At 47.8% G+C, this 24,892-nt stretch overlaps 1 protein-coding gene across 1 annotated transcript; it reads left to right on the plus strand.

Moving 5' to 3' along the window:
* Positions 1-16,343: 16,343 nt before the first annotated feature.
* On the plus strand, positions 16,344-16,941 carry EI90DRAFT_3134747 (uncharacterized protein; the record flags this gene model as incomplete). The annotated part of the gene is made up of 2 exons (XM_039064685.1): positions 16,344-16,422; positions 16,499-16,941. 2 exons carry the CDS (start codon positions 16,344-16,346, stop codon positions 16,939-16,941), a joined length of 522 nt encoding a protein of 173 aa, XP_038909049.1.
* Positions 16,942-24,892: the final 7,951 nt, after the last annotated feature.

Consider the following 24,892-nt stretch of genomic DNA (forward strand, 5'->3'; position numbering starts at 1 on the left):
GCAGTTTGCACCACGTATGGTTGGAAGCCTCTTTGGGGAGGCTGGGGGTATGCGGTGCCTGTTAGCAACATGGATGGTTGTTGGTTCGCAGCACTCATTTGTGCTGCATGCATCATGTAATCCATGGCGCTTATCTGCACCTGGTGTTGTTGTTGTTCCATGGAGCCTTGCTCCCCGGGTTGTCGTATGTCAATATCCGGTGGTTTGTTTGGATCGAACCAAGGGTTGCCTCCCCCAGAGAACGACATTTCGTCATTATGTTACTTGTGGTGGTGGGAGGGGTTTTCGTTCTTGCGTGTGTGGGATTCGCCGCAGTTGTGTGTTCTTTTGCACGTGAGCCTGTGGTTCACGTGGTCTAGGCGAGTTACTCACCTAGCCCATGTGATCTCTAGTACATGGTGTGGCTGTCCAGGCGAGTTACTCACCCAGAACTTTCCCACGCTCTTGGCTGTGGGCCATTGTCCCTCGGCTTTACTTCCTCCGCCTCCGTTTTTGGGGGCGTAGTGATGCCGAGAGTTCCCTGTCTTCTTTGATAGGGAGTTTTTCTGGTTCCCTTACATTTTGTAAGGTGAGGTACTCGTCCAGGTGGACGAGGTCGTTGCAATTTCCTAGGGGTTCCCATGTGGTGTCCCCTAGTTCCCATTTGACCTTAAACCAGAGTTCGTTGTGAACCCACGCGTGGTTTAGGATTTCGCGAACTACTGCTTCACGATCGGGGTCTTCCCCAAAATCGTAGAATATGTTTACTTCCCTATTTGGGAAGATTTCTTGGTCATTCGGCTCGTGAGGTACGAGCCGGGATACATGGAATCTTGGGTGGATTCCGTGTTGTTCAAGTTGTGGTGGCAACTTGAGGATGTAGTTTGATGTCTCTGGAAATGTTTCCAGAATTTCGTAAGGCCCTATGTATAAGGGCTTTAGTTTTCCTGCCCTGCCTTTGGGTAGGTTCAGCTTATCCGTGGATAAGTATGCAAGCTCGCCTTTTCTCAAAGGCGGGTCCGGGCGTCTTTTCTTATTCACCTGGATTGTTTGAGCAGCGCGATTATGTATTATCATGTCGTGTGCTGCCATGAGGTTTTCCTTCGCTTTTTGGGCAAAGTCATTTACTCCCAGGTAGTCCGAGAGTGGTGCTGTTAGGCACATCTTTGGCATATGGCTGTAGATTAATTCGAATGGGGCAAATCCTGTCGATGTGTTTGAGCTCGCATTGATCGCAAATTCCACCATCGACAGTTTCGCTGCCCAGTCGCGTTGGTCTGGTCTAACCATCACGCGTAGTATTTGTACTGCTTTTTGTATCATTCTTTCTGCTTGGCCATCGCCTTGCGGGTGGAATGCAGTTGTGAATTTCAACTGTACACCGAGTATTCGGTGTAGTTCGCACCAAAATTTTGACGTGAATTTTGAGTCTCGATCTGATATGATCGAGTGTGGTAGACCGTGGAGTCTTACAACTTCATGAAGAAATACGAATGCTAGTTCTAGTGCATTTGTTGTTGTCTTTATTGGAATTAGGTGGACGTTGGACGTCAACCTACAAATGATTACCCAGAGGTAATCATATCCCAAGCTTGTTGGGAATGGACCTGTGAAGTCCATGGCTATTGACGACCATGGTGTCTCCGGGGTCGGGAGTGGGTGAAGCATTCCGGGATTTCTCCTGGTGCTTTTCTTTGTCGTTTGACAAGTTCCGCAAGACCTGCAGAACTTGTGGGTATCCTTTCTCATCGACTTCCACCAGAAGTGTCGACAGAGGGTTTCCACTGTTTTCTTGGATCCTAGGTGTCCAAGTGTTTTGTGGATGTTCTCGAGGATTATTCCCCAAATGGACTTCCTTTCGTAGTTTCCTTTCGGGACTACTATTTGGGTCGTTCCTCCTTCTCCAAGTCGGGTTATCAGCCCATCTTTTATGGAGAAGTTTTTGAAGTTCCCCGGGTTCTCTAGGATTTCCCAGTGGATCTGGCTTTTCAAGTATCCAGATTTTATTGCCTCAATGAGGTCTTTTTCTTCGAATTGTTTTCGAAGGTTCTCTTCTGGAATTATGATTTCTTCCAGATTTTGGGTGCTCCCCCCTAGAGTTTCCTCTAGGTTATCGCTCCCCCCTAGAGCTCTCTAGGGTATTTCTCGCACGTATCACTGCAAGTCTCTTTCTCTCTGAGTTTTTACTCAGGGTACTGCTTAGTAGCAGTTCTTCGTATTCCTCGATTCTGTCGGGGATGATGTCTTCTGCATTTTTGTCCAGGTGGATGTCCACCGACACATAGTCGTCGAAATGCAGATCCTCGTCCGTTGACGAGTCGTAGTATCGTGAGAGTGCATCTGCCACTTTGTTTTTGTGGCCTTCCACGTATTTTATTTCGCAATTGAAGCTTGCGAAAAAGGCTTGCCATCTCAGGTGTCTCCCTGAGTTGTGGTTTTTCGCTTTGAAATATTCCAAAGCTTTGTGGTCCATGATTACTGTGAATTCACGGCCTCCCATGAGGTCGTCTTGCCATCTCATGAGTGCTTCGAGGACACCCAGTGCCTCGAGCTCGTAGGTGAAGTACCTACGATGTGTGTTGGTGAACTTTTTGGACATGAATGCGGCCAGGCGGCAAGTCTGCCACTTTTCGCCTTGTCCAATTAGTGCACCCATGCCCGCTGGGAATGCATCGTTATGACCCAGATGTGGAGTTTGGTCCTCTCTTCTTCTGAGAGGCTTTCTGGTGGATTCCACTGGATGGGCTTCAGGATCGGAGCCCTGCATGCTAGACGTTTGATCTCGTCAAAGCATTTCTGGTGGAGTGGTGTCCACCTGAATGTCTGCTTGTTTGAGCAGATTGTTTGCAGTGGTCCTGTGTAACCGCTGACGTTTGGCATGAATATCGATAGATATTCTACCATTCCCAGGAATCTTAGGACTCCTGTGTGGTCTACTGGCTCTCGCCAGTTGCGGATTTTTTCCATTTTATCCACTTGAGCGTGGATGCCCTGTTCATCCACTCGGCTTCCTAGAACGTCTAGGATTGGGGCAAATGGCTGGAATTTTTTCCAGCTTATGTAGAATTTCGCCCCTTTTAGGCGAGTGAATAACCACAATAGTGCTTTATTGTGGTTTTCCACCGAGCTTGTGCTGGTGAATATATCGTCGAACCAGACATGTAGGCGTCTGCCTACTTCTCCTCGTAGTTCCCAGGTCAGTGCGTGCTGGAAGATCATGTTTGAGTTACGGTTCCTCACATCTATTACCGTGTGCAAAGATCCATCTGCTTTGCAGATGCACAGTAGCGGGCATGCTCGCTCGCTGTTCGTGGGATACCACCATCCTGCTTTTACATAGCGATCTATTTTGGTCGCTAGTGCTTCCTGCAGTGCTGTGGGATATCTCGGGGTGTTTTCCCGAAATTTCTTGTTCGGATCCTTCAACAGGATTCGATGGTTCATGGGGGGCATTTCTAATGGCGCTGGCACCATTACGGTTTCAAATTTTTCTCTCCACCACTCCCTGAGTATTTCAAACTCGGGGTTGTTCATGGAGAGACCTTCCAGGTGTGGTACGTCTGGAAGTTCTAGTCCTTCCGGACTAGGATTGGGCCAACCTTCAGGGTATTTTCTTTTGATTACCCTGAGGTGTGTTTCAATCCTGCCTCCCTGTCAGGGGGGCTTCTTTTTTGGTTGTTCTCAGGCTCTTGCTCGAGTTTTCCATCCGTGTGATCTCGTCACACGGTCTTCGTTTATTCCAAGGGTGTCTATGTTGCCCTTGTTCACCGTTCTCACTTTGTGGGACCGGAAGTCTAAGCTTACCTGGTTTTTGTTTAACCAGGGGGGTGCCGAAGATGGCGTCGTATCTGTCGATGTTAATTACATCGAAGTAGTGTTTTTCTATGTGGCTGTTGATCTCAACGTCCACATTGGTTCCGAACAGGATCTGTGATCTTGTTCCTTTCGTCCCCATTTGAAGGACGACTGGGTTCTCCAATTGGAGAATTGGGATGTGGACCGCACGGACAAAGTCCGGCGATAAAGCATCCGTTTCGGCTCCACTATCGAATAGCGCATAGGCTTTTATGCCTGCTATTTTTATGTGGGCCATTAGCGTTCTCTTCATTGAGAGCGGTCTGTTTGCGGGGTATTTTCCCGCGTCTTTTGAGATGCGGAATTTCGCATCAAACAAGGGGGACTGGGTTTCGATGGACTTTTGGTCCTTCTTCCCTTTGTCCTTGTTTTCCTTGGGTACTTTGGTGTATTTCCCCAAGGTGTCTTTTCTTGGTGCTTCCACCAAGGCTTCGGCGACTTGTTCGTCTGCCGTGTTTTCTAACTGGTGTGCTACAGCCAGTTTGATTTTATAATTTATGTCATCGTGGTCGATGACTGACATTGGGCCCATCCTTATGGTCCCGACGTTGACTTCCTCACCCTCTGAGTCGGGTGAGTATTGAGGTCCTTCGTATGGGTCCTCTACTTCGAAGCTTGATGCTTCGGAGTTACCAGAGTTGTTCTCTGGTTTCTCATCTGATGAGCCTTTCGACTCTTCATCCGTTGAGTTCGCGATCTCCATGGCAGCTATGCACCTTGGTTTTTCATCGCTCGTTATATTGTGTCTTGGGCAATCTTTCGTTTGCCCTATTTTGCCCCATTTGCCGCAAATTGGAACTGACTTTTGGTCAGTTTTCCTCGAGTTTTTCCAGGATGTATCCTCTTTCCATCTGGGTTTCAGCTCTTCCGCCTTCTTTCCTGATGGGAGGGCTCTGCCGCGGCTCATGGTTGCTGTGGTAGTTGTTCAGGTATAGTAACCTGATTTGTAGGCTGAAGACATCTTCAGCCCGTCAATTATCTCGTCTACACAAGATATTGCTTTTAACATCTCCTTGTTTGAGGAGAAGTCTGCTCTGATTCTATCATGAGCAATCATTTCCCTCTTCCATTCGAGGGGAATGTAGTTTAGGAACCTGGCGTTGAAGGACGCCTGGTCTGGCGGCATCACCATCTGGGACGCAGCTTTTGACAGTTCTAAGTAGAACTGTTTTAGGCCTTTTTCCGCTTCGTATTTGACGTTGCGGTATTTCTTTGTCACGTTCAATGCGGCGGAGGCTTTGATGAAGGTTCTCATCAATATGTTGAGAACTTCGAGGAACATGCCCTCGTCTCCTCTGAGGAGAGTTTCGTCTCGGAGTCTAATTCCGAGGTCGAACGCTGTAAGCGGGGTAGGGATCTAACCCACTAGGAAAACAGGAAAGGATGGGGACCGGATTGGTATCCAACTGTTAGAACCGGGCGGAAACAGACGACTCTGGAGTGGAATCGGAGACTTAGCATGGAGGGACCTCGGCCTCAGCAACTCAAGTGGAGCGCTGTGCCATTGCTGTTTGTCCATTTGGTCCTTAATTTCACAGTAGGTGAGCAGGAAGTCTCTAGGGGGCATTTCAGGTCGATTTCGGACTAAACCAAAATGAGTATGTACAAGCGCCGATATATATAATGGAAGGGGCAAAAGCACAAGGAAAACAAAGGGTAACCGAATCGGAACGAAGACGTCCGAACGGGAACAAAGGGTAGAGGGAGCGGAGCAGTACCAAAGGTCATAAGGCAGGACCTGTGATACGTCCGAAAGGAGGTAGGGAGGGCGAGGCCCAGAGGGGCAGGAGGATGAGGGGAAGTGGGGATGATGACTAACTGGCTAGAATAGGAAGAAGCAGTAGCCCAAATAGGGATGAGGGGAAAACGCGAGAAATACATTACAAGCGGCGAGAGTGCCGAAGGCGATCCGCGAAGCTCGGGGGTTGCAGAGCTTACGGAGGTTATGGAGGCGGGGTTGAAAGTCCGAGGGATATTGGCAATGGTGTTTACGTAGTATGAGGTCACCAATGCAATGGACTAAGACCGAGGTGGAGTCAAAGTCCGAGGTAGGGACTATGACGGAGGCTCGGAGCAAGGCATGAGCAGTGTCCGAGTGCGAAGTACGGGACAGCGGTGGAAGGTCGTAACTTGGCGGAAGGGTGGCAGAGGAGTAACAGAGGGAGAAGAGAGGGGAAAGGTAAGGAAGAAGGAGTGGTGGAAAGGAGAGTAGTCAGGTCCGAAGGTGAGTATCGGAGCGGACAGAGATAGGGTCGGAGAGGTAAGGAGGAGGTGTGTTGCCAGGACCGAAGGTGAGTATCGGAACAGCAGCGGTAGGTTATGACTCCGGAGGTGAAGAGGGTGGAGGTCCGGAAGTCGGGTCGGGGTCGGGTATGCACGGATATGACACTAATCCTCATACAAGCAAAGCTCCAGAAAGCGCTGGCTAAGCTATCCCATTGTGAACCGAGTTTGAGAGGAAAAATGTGTGATTGCATTGGTAGGTTAGTACATGCAGTCAAGGAATGGGTTGTTTGGCACTTCTATGAAAATGCATATGAGCAGGACAATAAGATGACCACCTGGATGTGTACAGATTCAGGCTAGTCAGCCAATTCACCCACCCTATCAAGGGGTGTTTTTTACGCTTCAAATAGGGCCTAAACGGCCTATTTCAATGTGGACATCCTGGGACATCCTGGTGATGCGGCTTGCTGCCAAAAATGGACTGTGGGAAAATCTGAGGATGTCCTGATAACTATGTGCCCCATGATGTCGTACATATGGCTATTTACATAAATAGTAGACAGGAAAATGGAAAAGATAATCAAATATTAAGGGAATTAGGGCTGAGGTATGGCCAATGTTTCTCAATGATTATACTCTGCCATGGTGCTTTCAAGGGGATTTTTAATGCTTATAAAGATTTTGGAGATTTTACAAGCCATTGTAGATAACCATATCTGGTATGCACCTACTATGGGTAGCTTGCGAGGCTGGCATCTCTGTCAAATCTCCACTGATTTGGAAAATCCATTGCTTACATGTTACAAAAATGGGGCCGGAAGCGCCCATTTTCGTCCGTTCTGGCGCAGGAATAGGAAAGGGGGTTGGACATAGGGGTTTACAGGTGGTTTCACAGATGGTTTGACATGTGGTGTAACAGATGTTAGCACAGCGGGTTTTTGTTGATTATTGATTGGTTCAACTTAATTAATGGCACGTGCCATACAAATCACCTGACAGTGGCTGTGTGCAAGGCCCAGAAGAGGCTAGAATGGGAAATTCCCATTTCTATAACATTACAAGTACATACAAGCTCTGGCTAACATTCTGTAAGGAAATGTATAACCTTATAGCTAGGTATCAGAATGAAGAACACACATGTTATGTTGCATGTAAGCATATATATTACCACATTCAAGTTCTAACATGTGTTGTCATGAATATTCACCGAACATGGATTGTGTGGGAAAAGGGAAAAAGTCGACATTCAGAGTCTCTCAGGAGCCTTAAAAATATGAAAAAATATACTGAGTGCCCGTGGAAAATATTCTTCCTATAGTACCAAGTTTGAGAGAAATCGATGGCATTTTCGTCAATATATTTGCAAGTTATGCCAATTGATGGCAACACAATGAATAAAGTTGACGATCTCCACAACGGCTGAACCAAATCTCTCCGCTACAGACTAGTTCGACTCAATTTGATAACAGCTTTCCAATGATACAAAATATGTGTAAATCGATGAAGAAATGGGGGAGAAATGGGGGAAATACTGCTGGAGCAGCCTGATATGAAAGAAGGTCGACGCGAAACCAAACCGTCCCTTTCCATGCCTTTTTTTGAGCCACACTAACTTCTCCTCTCCTCCAGCTTTCCAACAAGCTCAATTTTATTCAAATTGGCTCTGTGGTTCTTGAGGTACCACCATTGACAGGTGCTGTCAAGTCCACAGAGATTCAGCATGGTGTTGAATCAGAATGTCTACTAATATTTGTCCATTCAGCACGAAAATGGGCATGGTAGGAGAGCTAATTGTGCTCTATCGATCGAGCATAAGAACGTTGGGTATAAATGTGTAGTTGTGGAGACCGTTGAGTAAGAAGTTGAAAGTTATGCTGTGCATGAGAATCCTCTTAGGAACTGAAAATGGTTTCAGAAAAATAGAAAGAAAATTGGAAAGAGCAAGTAATGTGGGTCGTAAATGGATGTGCGAATGGAGGCAAGACTGGGCCTGTGCACTGTGTGGGCTACAGTGTAAAATCCATAAAAATAGTTATTTTGTGGTGTATGAACCTTTCCCTGTAGAAACAAACAGAAATAATATGCTATGGTAGCTTCAAGAACATTCCAATTGGGTTTAAGAAATGGAAAACACTAATAAAAGAAATTGAAAAAGACAGAACAATAAGAAAGTGGCCTGCCAGAAACCCAAACTTGTGTTGGAAGCCTCAACTGCTAACCATAACTGTTCTAACTTTACACCATTCAACTATAATAAACCTTAGCTTTCCAACGCAGTTGGTCTCATTCCAAATGGTGGAGAAATGAGCAAGATAGTATGGGAGGAGCGGGGAATACATTGTGCTTTCCCCTATCTCACTGAATAGTAGTCCAAATGTCCTGAAAGTTTGTGCACTACAATACATGTCCTCAAAGTAAGCTTGACATATTTTCTCGTATTTTTTTGACATCTGAGAGGCACTGAACTTTGACCTTGCATGTCATTTCCCACGCACACCACTCCCGTGCGGTGTTGAGTGAACCGAGAATCACACATTTCTCCATCAGTTCTCAACCATTTGCCATCGGGTTTTTTGCGATAAATTTCTCTCAATCGCCTCTTTATTTCTTATTATTACTCCAACTCATGATTCTGCATGCACACAGCTCCAGAAGTGGACTGTGAATTAAGGACATCGTTACTTGGACATTTGAATTGAAAGTGAATTGTCAGGACGTCTCAGGACATCCTAGGATGTTCCCATACAAAAGAGGCCTCTAGGCCCTCTTCAAACGTCCTGAGAACCCCCCTCTATAGGTCTAGATATCAGTTGTCCAAGGCGACAGATTGATGAATGTTTATGCCACATTCAAGATGGGGCCGGTGTCGGACCAGATGATAGTGGAATCGCTAAGGTAGAATTCTCAACACAGGCATATGTAAATACATGATTCAAGGCTGATCTCCAACAGTTTATTTATTTATGTATAACGCTGCAACAACGTGCACCATTCAGCGCTAGTTACCGTCGTAATTAGTTGTGTGATCTACCACTGAAGTATATTCAGAGCTGAAACCGTAACTATCGTCCGGCGCGAGCATCACAAACTATATAATTACGCATGGACTCGAAGTTCGAGGGGACAAACGCAAGGAGTCCTAGCCTAGCAGGAAGCAATCAAGAAAGTGCAATGGAGACTCTGATCACCTTGGCAAAACTCAAGAATTGAACTGATTTCAAGGAGTCAAACGATTGTTGAGTGGCTCAGATTGCGATAAAATGATAGCAACTAGATGAAATATTGAGTGCCTTCCGCCTGTCCCTGCAGAGCGAATAATATAGTATGGCACTAGAAATGAAAGCAAGAAGAAGTAACCTAATATGCCAAAAGAAATTGTAGTGGGCCTCAAGCCCCGCGACAGGGTTAGTTAAGGATCCGTTGCGATACGCCACAAATCTGCTATTCGCCTATCGGATGAGGGTCTGTGTTGAATTTCGTTCTGATTGTAGAGTTTAAAAGTTATGACGCATGTTACTTAGAATAGAGGCCACAAAGAGCGCGTATGCGGAACATACCGAATAGGCCCGTGAAACCGACTGCATGCCCAGTAACATTCTTGACGCAATTAAGCTGAACGTCACCGCTTGTTGGTATGCCAGACGGACCGAAGTATCCAGAAAGGCACTGAGAATGGAAGAACGTCCATGACCCGTTCACCTGAGTACTAAAACATAAATACCAGATCATCAAAAGAGTATATGTTGACGAAACCCCTGAAGACACATACTTTCCAACGAAGTATATTCTCCCATCACTTTGCCGAACAACGTTTAGGAAGGTCTGCCCGCTGTCGTCGGAGTCATAGCAAGGAGCAGAGACAACAGCAAATGGCGGATTCGTTAATGGGGAAAGCAGACTCAGACATTCCCCGTTCGATTTGACCCTAAGGTGGCCTATTGTACGCAGGAATAACGTACGCATTCAGATGAGGCTAGGATTGCCGTGGATCTATGAGCATGTTGGGCGAACGCACCTCCTACAGGGCTACCGTTCGTGCCGTTGAAATTCCCGAAGTTAGGCTGGCAGCTCTGGAACTCAACTTCCATGCCGTTCGTATCGAACGTCAGGACATCGGAGGAGAGGGAGACATTGTGGCCAGTAGCTAGTTAAAAATTAATGTGCAAAACTGGAATGGGAGCAGGATAGTGGCGGGAAGGATGCGTACTGGTCTTCAAGATGCCCGAAGCGACCGTCGTGCATTTTGAAACCTTGACAAGCTCTGGGCTAGGCCCTCCTTTCAACTTGACCTCGACACGACCGCCCATGACTCGGGCCAACCAGCAAAAAAGAAAGAATACGAAAAAGGGGATACTCATGGTTGAGGAAAGAAACGCAGGATCGTTCACGGGTCGCGAATATGTGAGGCGTAAAGACAGTACTTGAGGTCGAAAAACAAGGGGAGATCTTTGGTTTGATTGTCAGTCCTTGAAGCAGGCTCTTGCCTAAATATTATACCTAGATGCGACAGTAATTGGCATTATGTAAGTCGTAACCAAACCAGGATGGCTCCAATATTTCGAACCTGATGCAAATGTGGCAACCAGAATCTCTAATGCTTTGGACCCAATTATTTATTAAAATGTATATTGATGGACCTGCGTGAGTGTATATATTGGCATTGTTGGAAGTTCAACGCACAGTGGCCTTCGGGTATGCACCTTATTCCCATCATACCCGCGTGAAGGCCACTGCACTATGTATTGACCCATTTTGACCACACTCATCCCCGTGAGAATCAATACAATCGTGGGGTATGCACAAACAGCCGTCTGGCCAAAGCCGAAGCACCTGCTCACCAGGGGCAAGGTTGTTCAGTCCAGTAGCGGCTGGCACGCGGATGCAAACCACTTAGGTCACGAGATATCAACGGCCATGTGGTGCATGTGGTGCAGGGTAATTCTCTGCCTCAATCATGGGCATCACCGACACTTCTCATGCTTGTAACGGAATAACTGCTTGCTCTAATGCTAAAGCTCAGTCTCACTATATGTGCGGGAACTGAGGGAAAAAGAAACTAATTCAAATGAATGAATATAGTTTGTTCCCTTCACAGCCAAGTCCGAAATGACCAAAATAAGTAAGAAGGAAAAGGTGTTGCAACCAAGTAGTTATGCTACCACAGGAATGTGGCTGTTCAGACCATTCGCTCCGTTGGAGCAAACTACTGTACCCACATGACCAAGAGCTGCAAGGGGTTCATCAGGAAATTGTCGCGGTCAACTTTGGACACTTCTGATGATCCTGTTGCTTCTAATACAATGAAACTGGCTGAATTGACCAATTTCCCAAAGCATTTTAGTAAAGGTGTCACGTTTCAATTCAGTTCAGAGGTGAACTCAATTGTTTTCAAACCATTTGAAGTGAAACCCTGAGGACCTTTTGCTGATGTTGGAGCATGACATGGGAGAGTCGGCCTCAAGCCACTGGTGGTGCATGACAGCTGGCCACAGGCACAAAGTGAGAATCAGCCAGCAGTTGCCTAGAATATAATTTAAATGGGTAGGCATGACTGATTCTATTCAACAAGTCATGTTTGACAGTCACCATAAATTTTAACTCCAAAAAATTGCATTTTGCCCTCCTGCAAAATCCATGAAGTGCCAGATGGATGGCTTTGCTCTTGCACACTGGATCACATCTCATACTGAGGAACCAATATCATATGTGCACATCCCAACTAATCTAATTGGACCCTTCCTTCCCAAGGAAACCCTGACTGCTGCAGATTTTCTTCGGTTCAACCAACCTTGTTATAAAAATGGGGCCTAATTGGCCCATTTCTATAGCGTTCGGGTGCAGGAGGGGGCCGTGACATTGAGAAGATGTTACAATTAATGTAACAGGTGTTGTAACAAAGGTGTTTACAGTAACATTGACATCGGGTTTTTGGGTAGTAATTGTTGGTTCAGTTGTTATTATTTACATGTCACGTGATAATATACTGTACAGAGGCCATGGCTAAAAATGGGAATTTCCCATTTCCATAACAAACCTCCAGGCCTTAAACTCATCCCTTAGTCACAAGCCACCCTCTATCAATGAGCTATCTCAGGATTGCCTCCAGAGGATGCAATGGCCTCTGCATCCTCTAATGGAAAAATCAATTGTTCAAAATTATATCAATGATGACATCCAGTTCTCTTTGGTGAACATTAGCTCTGACTACTTTCCACTTGCAATTCTCCATGTTGGGAAAGCCTTGCTGAGGCTGCATGGTGTCCAGGATCTGTGGCAAGAATGGATGATTCATGTTGCAAGGCTTGTGGCCCAGTACCCCACACAGCAGTCAGCTATTGTAGTGACCCAAAAAAGGCTCTCATCATTCCCATGGAATAGCAAGATCCAGGGGTTTCCAAAATCAATGCTAAGTGTCAGGGACTCATCTGGGGTAGAGGGGGCCCAGGTATAGTGTCTGGCGCTGAGAGTCTGGCAGGTGTCAGGGACAGCTCCGAAAGTGGCGAGGTCCCTGCGCGCGGGACTTGGTGGGACAAGTAGCGGCTGTGCGTAGCGGCGATCCCGTTGCGGGGTGAGCATCCCTGACCACTTAGTCTGAAGTGGGAAGTTGATGATTATCATTAAAAGGGAAAAGCTACGGTACTTACCTGAAGTGGGAAGTTGAGAAGAAGGCTGCTTCTTCTGTTCCCACCCCAGGCACTATTATATACATGTGGCCAGGGTCACATGGAGGAAGCCACGTCATCTCCGCACACAGCCGCACCTCCCTGGGTGTCTCTGCGGGAGATCCCGGAGGTGGCCGCTCAGTAGGCGGGAGTGTGCATGGCGTGTGCGGCGATCAGGGGGGCAGGGTCAGGTATGTAGTAGTACATGGAGAAAGGGAAATTGACCGTAGAATAGAAATAGAAATAGAGATAGAGAGAAGGGGGAAAATGGGGGAGGGGAGATGGGGAGTGGTGATGGGGTAGTGCGGTACGGCATGGGGTGCGGCGCGGGGTCAGGCGGGTGTGCCCTGACAGCAGGGTGCAGACCGGGTGTGCATACTGACAAGCTCAACATGGGACAGTAGTCCCTGGCCACTTAGACTGAAGTGGAAAGTTGTTGAGGAATACTGCACTACTTACCTGAAGTGGAAAGTTGAGAGGAAGGCTACTTCTTCGGTTCCCACTTCAGGTTCATTTATATACATGTGGCTTGGGTCACATGACAGGTGCCATGTCACCCTTGCACACAGCTGTAACCACCGAGGTGTCTCCATGGGAGATCCTGAGGGCATCCAGTGTGAGCATGTGTGCTGAGCACAGCAGGGAGTCACCTGAGGTGCCTGGGCCGGGTGTGTCATGGGTGCGCTGCAGATGGGTCAATGGTACATTGATACAAAGGAAGGTCATCCATGTGGAATAAAGAGAAAATAAAGAGGAAGTAAAAATAGGAAGAGTGAGGAAACAGAAATGAGAAGAGGGAGAGGAAGAAGGGGGAGGAGGTGAGGAGGGGTGGACAGTGGGGTACCAGGTCAGGCAGGTGTGCCCTGACACTAAGCTCCATTGGGGGTTTGATGTGTCATCTATCTACTTCCTGTCTCAATATGTCAGGGCACACCCTGACATGCCCTGCCTGACCCCTGCTCCACACTGCTTCTTCTTCCTTTCCCCTTTCTTTCTTCTTTCTTTCTTCTTTCTTTCTTCTTTCTTTCTTTCTCTCTCTTACATGGACCACCTTTCCCACTGTTCATTGTATCACCGGTGCACATGCACATTCCCCCTCCTGTACCTACCATCCCTATATCGCTGTCACCGCTGCTGTGCTCACCTTGTGCCTACAGCGGAAAGATATTGAGGACAGTTGTCAGGGCACACACCCTGACTAGCCTTGACCCGGACCTGCTACACTTCCCACATGTACCTCCTGCACCGCATGCTCTGTGTGCCACAAGATCTGGCCCTGGATCCTGCCCTCATGTTACTTCCAGGTATCCCCGGAAGTTTTTGCCATATTGGGGCCACTGTGGGAAAGTGAGAAGTTAACCTTCTTCTCACTTTCTTACCCACAGTGTTATGCCCTGAGATGGGCTGTGTTTACAGGTCAGACTGTGACTGTGGACTGTAGAGAGGGGTCATGGGGACCTGGGGTCCATCCCCTGACAACAGTCATACAGAAGGATGGAAGTATGTTCTTGGCAAGCATGAGATGGGTTCAAAGATTTCTTAAGGATGAGATGAACTGGTTGATGTGATGAGCAACACATGCATCCCAGACAATTCTACATCGACATATGAGCAAAAGGGGTCTGAACAAGTCTCAACAGTTGGCCATGATGAAAAGCAAGCTTTCACACTCAATGTGGCTGTCTCTGCCAGTGGCAACCTTTTGCCATTTCAGGCCATTTTTAAAGGGAAAACTACAGCCAGCCTCCCATCGCCAAATTCCCCATGTTATCATGAATCAGCTTTGTCTTCGATGTTTCCTGAACTGACACATATTGGGCTAACATTGAGACAATGAAGTCCTTTGTCAAGACTATCCTAGTCCCTTATTTCCAAGCTGAAAAGACTCAATTCTCACTCAACCCACTGCAAGAGTGTATCTGGCAATTGGACATCTGGCTGGTTCACACTTCACTCAAGTTCCATACCTGGATATAGGACAACTACCCCTGGATCATCCTTGATTACATTACAGGTGGTTGTATGGGCCTTTGGCAACCTTGTGATGTTGGGATTCAATGCACACTCAAACTTGCTGTGAAACACTCACAACAGACAGCTGCCATCATGAGCCAAGCGATGTAAGGATTGATACAAGGCTTGGGGCACTCCGGGACCGTGTCCCTTCCACATTGGTTCACGCATTTAAAGCTATGAATATGCCAAACAGAGTCCAAAAGGTAAGTGTCAGGGAGCGACCCGGGGTCGAGAGCGCCTGGATGTGTCACCCAGCACTGAGGACCTGATAGGGTGTAGCACAGGTGCGCATACTAACGGACCTGGCACAAAAGGGCGTCCCTGGCCACTTAGGCTGTGTTTATGTACATGCAGTTGAAGGTCACGTGGGGAGTGCCACATCATCTACGCGCACAGCTGTCATATCCATACAATCCCGACCTCCACTCCGGGCTCCTGGAACTCCGAAACTGACTCCGGAGCCCTACTTCCCTTCCGTCACCTTCTCCTTGCCGACTCCCAAGAGGTTATCCCACCTCTGGCTCTGACACCACCTTTGGTCCGACTCTGGGACATCCTAGTTCCGACCTCAACCTTGACACCTTCCAGACAAGCACGCAACACCTATGCTCCCGACTCCGGACCTCCACTCCGGAATCCTGTTTGCATCCCCATCTCTGGAACCTCCGGTCTTAGCTCCGACCTCGGACTTTGACCCCACCTCTGCTTATGCCCATTGTATTGGTTAGCTCATTCCATTTAATTATGTTTGCCAATATTCCGGAGTTTAACTTCCAAGTTCGGACTTTCCGGACTTATGTCGGACCTTGCAACTATTGCATTGCTCCATTCAATTCCGCTATTCTCCCTCATTCCTATTTGGGCTGCTGCTTCCTTTCTATTCAGTCAGCTAGCCATTCCCGACTCCCATCCTCCTTCCTTCCTCCTTGGGCCTTGGCCCTTCACTCCTCCTTTGGGAAACACCATTGAGTCAAACCCTTGACCCTCGGTGTTGTTCCTCTTTCCAGCTCCCTTTGTCTCCTTTCGGAGTACCCTCGCTCCTTTTGATTCTGGACCCCTCCTTATATACAATGTACATAGTAACTTGTAACCTCAGTCCGAAATCGACCTGAATTCCCCCCCAAGAGACTTTCCCTCTGCTAGATCCGAAATTAGGGACCCCTAGGACAACCAGCAATGGCACAGCACTCCGCCTGAGTCGCTGAGGCCGAGGTCCTTCCACGCTAAGTCTCCGATTCCACTCCAGAGTCGTCCGAATCTGCCTGGTTCTAACAACAGCTGTATCTGCCCGGGTATCTCTGTAAGAGATCTCAGGAGTGTCCGGTGTGTAGGGCATCACCCGGTGTGCCTGGGTCCAGGTGTGTTGCACAGCCTGGTTAATGGTACATCGAGCAAGGAAGTCGTCCATGTAGTAGAAAAGGAAAGAAGGAAGAAGAAGGGAAAGGAAGAAGGAGAGAGGAAGAAGGAGAGAGGAAGGAGAGAGGAGGGAGGAGAGAAGGGAGGAGGGAGGAGAGAAGGGAGGAGGGAGGAGAGAAGGGAGGAGGGAGGAGAGAAGGGAGGAGGGAGGAGAGAAGGGAGGAGGGAGGAGAGAAGGGAGGAGGGAGGATGGGGGCACTGGGTGAGGGTAGTGGGATCGGGTGGGGTCAGACTGGGTGGAGTGGGGTCAGGTGGGCGTGCCCTGACAGTAAGTTGCAGATTAAAAATTCATTTGGACTGATCACTGATACTTAGCATTCAGGCCTTTGAGTTATGCCATTCAGGAGAATTCAATCTTTCCCAATCTAGCCTGACCAGCAGCCCACTCTGCCTGCTCCTCAACAATATCCAGCATGATGATCCTGAGCTTGCTGCTGCAATCACCTCACCACACAAGTGTCCCCACAATCCTAACATGGTTTTCCCTGAAAAAGAGTTTACAGACACCCCAGAAGATGATGCTGATATCTCCCTTGAAGATGTTTTTGAGCATTTGGATGGTGATGTAGTCCCTGAAGGTCTTACCACTGAGCCGAATGGTGGTTTGCAATTGGCATCAACTTTGGCTGAAGGAGTTGGAGCGATGAAGACCTTGGCAAGACTTCCCCTCTTTCAAACTCCACAGAGGAATTTGGCTGAGGAAAATGTGTCAGACATGCATGCAATCTGGAGGAGAAGATGGCGATTTTTTACCTTTGATTATTATCCTTTTTTGGAAAACATTTGAAATTATAACTGCTGGCTCTTTACTGCGTGATGAGGGGACCCCCAGCCTCAAAGCCTGTGTGACATGTGACAAGGTGGGCTGCAAGGCCTGTGTGACGCATGACAGGTTCTTGGTCATGTGGGTACAGTAAAGTGGTTGTGTAACAACCCACTGGCCTCAGCACACTGTCCTCCAACAGCTTGGCAGGTGGCTCTCCTGCTGTGCATTGCCCAAATATCAACACCAATAAATATCAGCATACCTGGCTGCTCAAAGTTGTAATGCATTATAGGGTAAAAACACCAACTAGTTTGGGTTGGGGGGGACCCTCAGGCCCCTCTCAAAATGCCCTCTATTGTAAACAACTTTGAAAATACTGAAATAACACAGGCTAAACCACACAACATGTATCATTGGGTTGTTTCACCATTCTGATTTGAACCATTTGAGTGACATTGTATTTTCAAGCTTGCATCAAAAGATGACATGATAATTTTGTGCAAGATTTGATGATGGGTCAGTATACAATGATGTTGGAATATTTTGAGGGATGTTGTATTATCAAGTGCACATGAAAATACGATATTAGCATCAGGGATGATATTATATATATATATTTAACCAACTAGTTAGGACTTGAGTGATGTCAGATTTTGGAGCATGCAAAAAACAATGACACTGTCAGGGTCCGGCCCTCGTTCCGTGACAGGCCCAGGGAGATCCTCCTAGTTGCTGGGGTGTCTAGTCCCAGTCCGAGATCCTCAAACTCACTGAGGGGGCTAGCCCCAGCCTTCACAGGAAATGAGTTGAGAAGAAGGGTAACCTTCTCAACCTCCTGTGAAGCCGCTACAAATGGAAGTCAGGAACTATACAGTTTTCAGCTCTTTGCCGACTTTCCATAATTGGCACCCCCCCGTGGCTGTGATGGTTTCTGGGCAAGTAACTCGCCCAGAATGTTCCCACGGGTCTGCATGCATGCGGGATTGTGGAACAGTGAAGGGAAAAATAGGAGAAAATGGGGGAAGGGTACCTGAGGGTGTGTGGGGTCAGGGGCTGTGCCCTGACAGACACACAGAACTATGACATTTGTGAGTTTTGGGAGAAGTCCAATATTTTGAGTGATGTTGTATTTTCAAGCTCACATGGAACTGCAACATTTGTGAGTTTTGGGAGAAGTCCAATATTTTGAGTGATGTTGTATTTTCAGGCTCACATGGAACTACAACAATGGGAAATTGGGTTATGTTGTATTTCTGAGCATGCACAAAAATATGATAAGTACATAAGAAATGAGCATGAATATAATTACTGTTGGAGAACTGTGTGCTATGGGAGTGGAGCGAGCATTCTGTACAGCCACATTCCCACAGCTGCTTGTGATTCAGATTCTCCTGGATCCTACAGTCTGACCTACTCAGTTGGACCATGTGACTACTCAGTCACAAGACTTCCTTTTTCTACAATTTCAGACTTATCCATGCTGTCATATCCCGGAATCCCGACCCTGCACACTCCCACCACATCACACCTTCCTAACAACTTCACCATCCCCTACACCATGCCTCCCCACTCTCCAAGTCACCTTCCCTCCTGACTGTCTCAGCTCCGGTCTGGTTGCAGCACACCGAACCTTGGCCACTCCCATCCCGGAACCTCGGTCCCGAGTCGGGACATTCGGAGACCCCGGATTTGCTCCGATACCCCGATGGACCTCCGATATCCCGTGACATGCCCTTAAAACCTTCCTCCACCCATTTCATTTATTTGAGTCACCTAACATCCTTCGGATACGCAACTCCGCTTTCGGAGCTACCCGCATCCTTCGGTGATCTCCCTCACGTTATCATTTATTAGTCACCTTCCATTCTTAGCACGACTACCTTTTTACTACCATCCAGTCGGCTAACCCCCTTTGTCCATTTGTCTTCCACATTCATTTTCCGGCCTTCAACTCCACCCTCCTTGCCCCGACACCTCGGTTCCCCGTTCTAATATCGTTCGGGACCTTTCATTACCTTTCGGTACCTCTCGGTATCATTCGGTACCTTTCGGTGTTTTCCCATTTGTCGGTTCGGACTTTGACTAGGTCCTCCCTGTCCCCCTTATAAATACCCGTAGATTAGAACCTGTAGTTCCTCAGTTCTAATCTCGACTAAAATGCCACCCAAAGTCCCTCTGAGTGATTCCCATCCCCGTTCTACAAGACACCTCAGACATAAGAAATACAAGGACTAACTGAGACGTAACTGTTAGAACTTGCGGATTCGGACGACTCCGGAATGGAATCGGAGACTTAGCATGGAAGGACCTTGGCCTCAGCGACTCAGGCGGAGCGCTGTGCCATTGCTGGTTGTCCTAGGGGTCCCTAATTTCGGATCTAGCAGAGGGAAAGTCTCTTGGGGGCATTTCAGGTCGATTTCGGACTGAGGTTACAAGTTACTAGGTACATTGTATATAAGGAGGGGTCCGGAATCAAAAGGAACAAGGGTAGGACAAAAGGAGACAAAGGGAGATGGAAAGAGGAACAACACCGAGGGTCAAGTGTTTGACTCAATGGTGTTTCCCAAAGGAGGAATGAAGGGCCAAGGCCCAAGAAGGAAGGAAGGAGGATGGGAGTCGGGAATGGCTAGCTGACTGAATAGAAAGGAAGCAGCAGCCCAAATAGGAATGAGGGAGAATAGCGGAATTGAAATGGACAATGCAATAGTTGCAAGGTCCGGAGTAAGTCCGGAAAGTCCGAACTCGGAGGTTAAACTCCGGAATATTGGCAAAGGTAATTAAATGGAATGGGCTAACCAATACAATGGGTATAAGCGGAGGTGGGGTCAAAGTCCGAGGTCGGAGCTAAGACCGGAGGTTCCGGAGACGAGACATGAACGGGATACCGGAGCGGAGGTCTGGAGTCGGGAGCATAGGTTTTGCGTACTCATCTGGAAGGTGTCGAGGTTGGGGTCGGAACCGGAATGTTCCGGAGTCGGACCGAAGGTGGTGTCCAAGCCGGAGGTGGGATAACCTCTTGGGAGTCGGCAAGGAGAAGGTGATGGAAGGGAAGTAGGACTCCGGAAGTCGGAGTTCGGAGTTCCGGGAGCCCGGAGCGGAGGTCGGGATTGTATGGATATGACAGTAACGGAGGCACAGCGCTCCCTCCGAGTCGCTGAGGCTGCGTCCTTCTTAGAGCCTCTTGTACCATCCAGCAGAACCGGGCTCCCTGAGAAGCTTCGGTTCACTACTGGAGCCCTCGGACCCCCCTCTAGTTGAGCCCCGCCTGCATTCGGACTCACGCATTTATCCCCTCTCCCACAACCCGGGTTTTTAACACATGCTGGGCCACTGATACATCATTCATTCATTGAATTATTTCCTTTTTCCTCAGTTCTCATGCTTGAGACTGAGGTCAGTAATACTTCTCATCCCTTTTACTCTGTAACTTAATATGTATATTGCCATTAGCTAGTGCTTATAGGTAATACAATTAAAGTTCTCATGCATATAGCTTGAGACTGGGCTAGCGCTTATAGATCAATTATCATGCATTTCTTCAATTACAACCCATAAGTTGGCTCACATCATATTTCCAAGCACACACAGGACAACAACAATTCAAGCAAACTGAGAGAGAGAGACAAGGGAAAAATTAAGGCCCCCAAGCCCCCCACAATGTGGCTGGAAAAGAGTAATCAAGAAAAGAATGACAGACAATCATGTAGATCATGTGTCCATGGACAAGATATGTGGGATGTTGACCTTTCTCCTAATATGAATTCAGGGTGTGTTGGGCATGCAAATTTTGACTTGGCACTGTAACGGGTCTATCACCTAGACTTGAGACAGAGAAAAGGGGGAGGGTGGTAGTGATTGTGTATGTGGTTGGGAGGTCTGGGTTTTGGTCTTGGGGCGCTACTGGGTCTACTAGAGCCTCAACTAAACACTCACCTACATCTCTTGTGGACGTCAAGGCCAAGGATTATGAGTAGAGGGGTGTTAGATGTTAGCAACAAGCTCAGGGGGGGCATTGGGGTCGTGGATGGCATCTTTGCCACTTGGATGTAACTACTTTTTATTCCTTCATGGGTCTATTCAGTACTAACTTGTTATGTACAAGGTATTTTCTATTTTATATGAACTGGAAATGAAATGAATGGAATGGGGAAATTCAAATGGGCTGATAGGCAACCGTAAATAAAGAATGTCCGATTAGGAACAGAGAAACAATAAAAGAAATATGAATGAATGGGGAAATTGTGACAATGGGTCCGAAACGGAAATTGTATACAGTTTTCCTGTCTTCTGGTGAAAGAAAACAATACTAATCAGGAAATATCTCTACCCTACAGAACAAGTGCCTCTGCTTGATGACCAGGGCCTTCCATACTCCAAACATAAACATTACGGAGATAGAAGCTTCCATCCCCCCCATCAACCTATGCCTCGAATACAGGTTAAAGATGGAAACAACTTGCCTCTCATGTCTCCCAGAGGACCACCCAAACCCATGGCAAAGAAGGTGGATGTTAGAACTGGGCGAGGGCAGACGATTCCAGAGGGGAACCAGAGACTTAGCAAGGAGGTGTCATATCTGTACATACCCAATCCCAATCCAACTCCCGGACCCCCATCTTCATCACCTCCAGAGTCCTACCCTATCTCTGTCCACTCTGATACTCACCTCGGACTGAACATCACTCCTCTCACCATCTTACTCCTCTTACTCCTCTTACTCCTCACGACACCTCCACCCTTCCATCACTCTCCTACCCTACTTCCGTCTGCTCCAATACTCACCTTTGGACCTGACACCTTTCCCCTCCTCCACACCTCTCCCCACACCTCTCTTCTCTCTCTTCCCTCTGACCCTCTTCCACCAAACCTCCGGCAAGTTACGACCTTCCACTGCTGTCCCGTACCCTGTACTCAGACACCGCCCGTACCTTCACTCCAAGATTCCGTCATAGTTCCGACCTCAGACTTTGACTCCACCTTGGCTTAAGTCCATTGCATTGGTGACCTCATACTATGTAAACACCATTGCCAATATTCCTCAGACTTTCAACCCTGCCTCCATAACCTCTGTAAGCTCCGCAACCTCCGAGCTCCATGGATCATACTCGGCACTTTTGCCATTTGTAATGTATCTTTCGCACTTTTGGAGGGGAACTGGAGACTTAGCAAGGAGGGACCTTGGCCTCAGCGACTCATGCAGAGCGCTGTGCCATTGCTGTTTGTCCATTTGGTCCTTAATTTCAGAGGTGTTGAGCAGGAAGTCTCTAGGGGGCATTTCAGGTCGATTTTAGACTAAGGGTCTAAAAGGAGTATGTACAAGTGCTGGTATATAATGGAGAGGGCGAAAGCAAAGAGGGTCCGAATTGGAACAAAGGCATCCAAACGGGAACAAAGGGATGATGGAAGTGGAGTGGTACCAAAGGTCATAGGTCAGAACCTGTGGTACATCTGAGGAGATAGGGAGGGCAAAGCCCAGAGGGGCAGGAAGATGAGGTGAAGTGGGGATGATGACTAACTGGCTAGAATGGGAAGAAGCAGCAGTCCAAATAAGGATCAGGGGAAAGCACGAAAGATACATTACAAACAGCGAAAGTGCCAAGTATGATCCATGTGTTAGAGACCTGAGTGAGACGAAGGAGTTGTCTCCATGGTGGAGGGCTTCAGCAACTCAGGCCAGGAGCGCTGTGCCAAGTTACACATCTGTGCCCTAATTTACTTACTGGCAATGAGAACTAAAAGGGGGATCAACTCTAGTCGATTTTATCACTGGAGTGTAACCTATGTACAAGTTAAGTATATTTAGTTACAGCGAGGGCGGGCCTGTGAATAGTGGGACCGAGCGGAGCAGAGCTAATGGGGATAGATGTTAGCCAACTGAATATTACCGATGAGTCAGGTTGCGGGTTTAATGGAATGGCAGGTTATGACCCACAAGTGGAAAGGAGGGATAGGCCTGAAGTGGAGAGGTGGTGACCATCGGGGGGGTCGGAGGTGATTGTGGAAACCGGGGGCTCCGAGGTTAGTGGTGGAGGAGTGGAGGTGATCCGGAGGATCGGAGGTAGTGGAAGACGATGGCCGTGGATGGATATGACAGTATGTATGGATATGACAGTGGACAATTGTCAGGGCACACCCGCCTGACCTGGCTCCATCCGGCCCAACCTGACCCGGTACCCCGCTGTCCACCCCTCCTTACCTCCTCCCCCTTTCCCTTCCTCTCTCCTCATCCTTCCTCACTTTCTTCCTATCTTACTTCTTCTTTATTTTCTCTTTATTCTACACGGACGACCTTCTTTGTATCAATGTACCATTGACCCATCTGCAGCGCACCCACCATGTACCTGGCCCGGGCACCTTGGGCAACTTCCCACTGCGCCCAGTACGCATGCCTGCACCAGATGCCCTTGGGATCTCCCACGGAGACACCCGGGTGACATGGCACCTGTCATGTGATCTAAGCCGCATGTATATAAACGAACCTGAAGTGGGAACCGAAGAAGTAGCCTTCTTCTCAACTTTCCACTTCAGTCTAAGTGGCCAGGGACCACTGTCCCACATCGGGCCTGTCAGTATGCATGCCCAATCTGCCCCCTGCCAGGCTCTCAGCCCCGGATGCTACACCCAGGCCCCCTCGACCCCGGACGAGTCCCTGACAACAATGCCAATGGAGCCTCCCCCACACCCAGTTTTTGACCCACACAAAAGATACCACACAGACCTGAGGGACAGATTCTTGACATGCATCACCCACATCACTGAGGACATGATCCACAGCACTGAACAGATCTTCCCAAACCTACAGGCATCCTGGCACATCTCAGAACATGACATTGAGGACAGGATACAAATATACCTACCAGACAATGCTCTGGGATCCTCATACAAGAAGGAATGGACAGATGACCACTTGGAATTCACCACAGAACACAAGGAAAACCCTGACATCCTCTTTGTATACTCAGACAGTTCCAAAATGTCAGAAGAAGGGAGAGTTTACACAGGATTCAGAGTTGCAGGGTATGTAGCAGGCAAGATGGCGTTCAAGGACAATGGCCCAATGGGACCATACATAAAGCATTTGACACTCCTGAGAAGGGCAGTAGAAACAACCCAGTGCCTCTTCCACCTTGGACAACCTATGGGCTGACCCTCATTAGGTGGGTCCCTTGTATAAGTTATGTTGGGCCCTAATAGGCCAAATCTGGCTTGTATATACAAGTGTGCAAAACTTCATTGGTGATGCAGGCCTGCTTACTTGCAGAGAACTCATTGCACTTTGACAAGGGGACACTAGTGGTGCTGCAATATTGAATGAAATGAAGATTGTGCAAATGAAGTATTAATGAGGCAAAACAAGCATTGTGAGGGGTTTTCAATAGTATGGAATCACTGAGTGTTAGTAAGATGGGAGAGTTTGTGAAAGGGATCTTACTATTTTGGGGACGGTAACGTTTCGTTCCCCCATTCACCTCTGGCCTCAGTTGGTCCATCTAAGTATACGCTTTGATATACTGTATATTAACGGGGTAGAAGTCAAGGCTGATCTGCCTTTTACAGCTACCCCGAGGGTTTATATACAATCTAATGCATTCTCGGCACAAATAAATAGAGAAGCTTCTGTGATGCTAAATTAGCATCGCGACATAATTATTAGACAGCACAACATCAACTGATGTTGTGGGCAGAATATAGACATGGGCTGGGGCCTCACATCCTCCTCCCTTGCGATATTAAATCACAGACAGGGTACAAGCATATATACACAAGAGGAAACCAAGCATTTTAAAGAAATAAAATTTTAATGTTCTACATATGAAAGTCGTATGCAAATGGGGGCACACTCATTGCAGGAGGCTATAATAGTAGTTTGTAGGCAAAGCCCACTTAGAGTTTCTCCTGGAACATATGCACCCAGTGTCATATCCATCCCTGGCCATTGACTTCCACTCCCTCCGATCCTGTCAGGGGACGA

The sequence above is a fragment of the Cantharellus anzutake genome (assembly GCF_015039405.1).
Source record: "Cantharellus anzutake strain C23 chromosome Unknown EI90scaffold_124, whole genome shotgun sequence".
Lineage (NCBI taxonomy): Eukaryota > Fungi > Basidiomycota > Agaricomycetes > Cantharellales > Hydnaceae > Cantharellus > Cantharellus anzutake.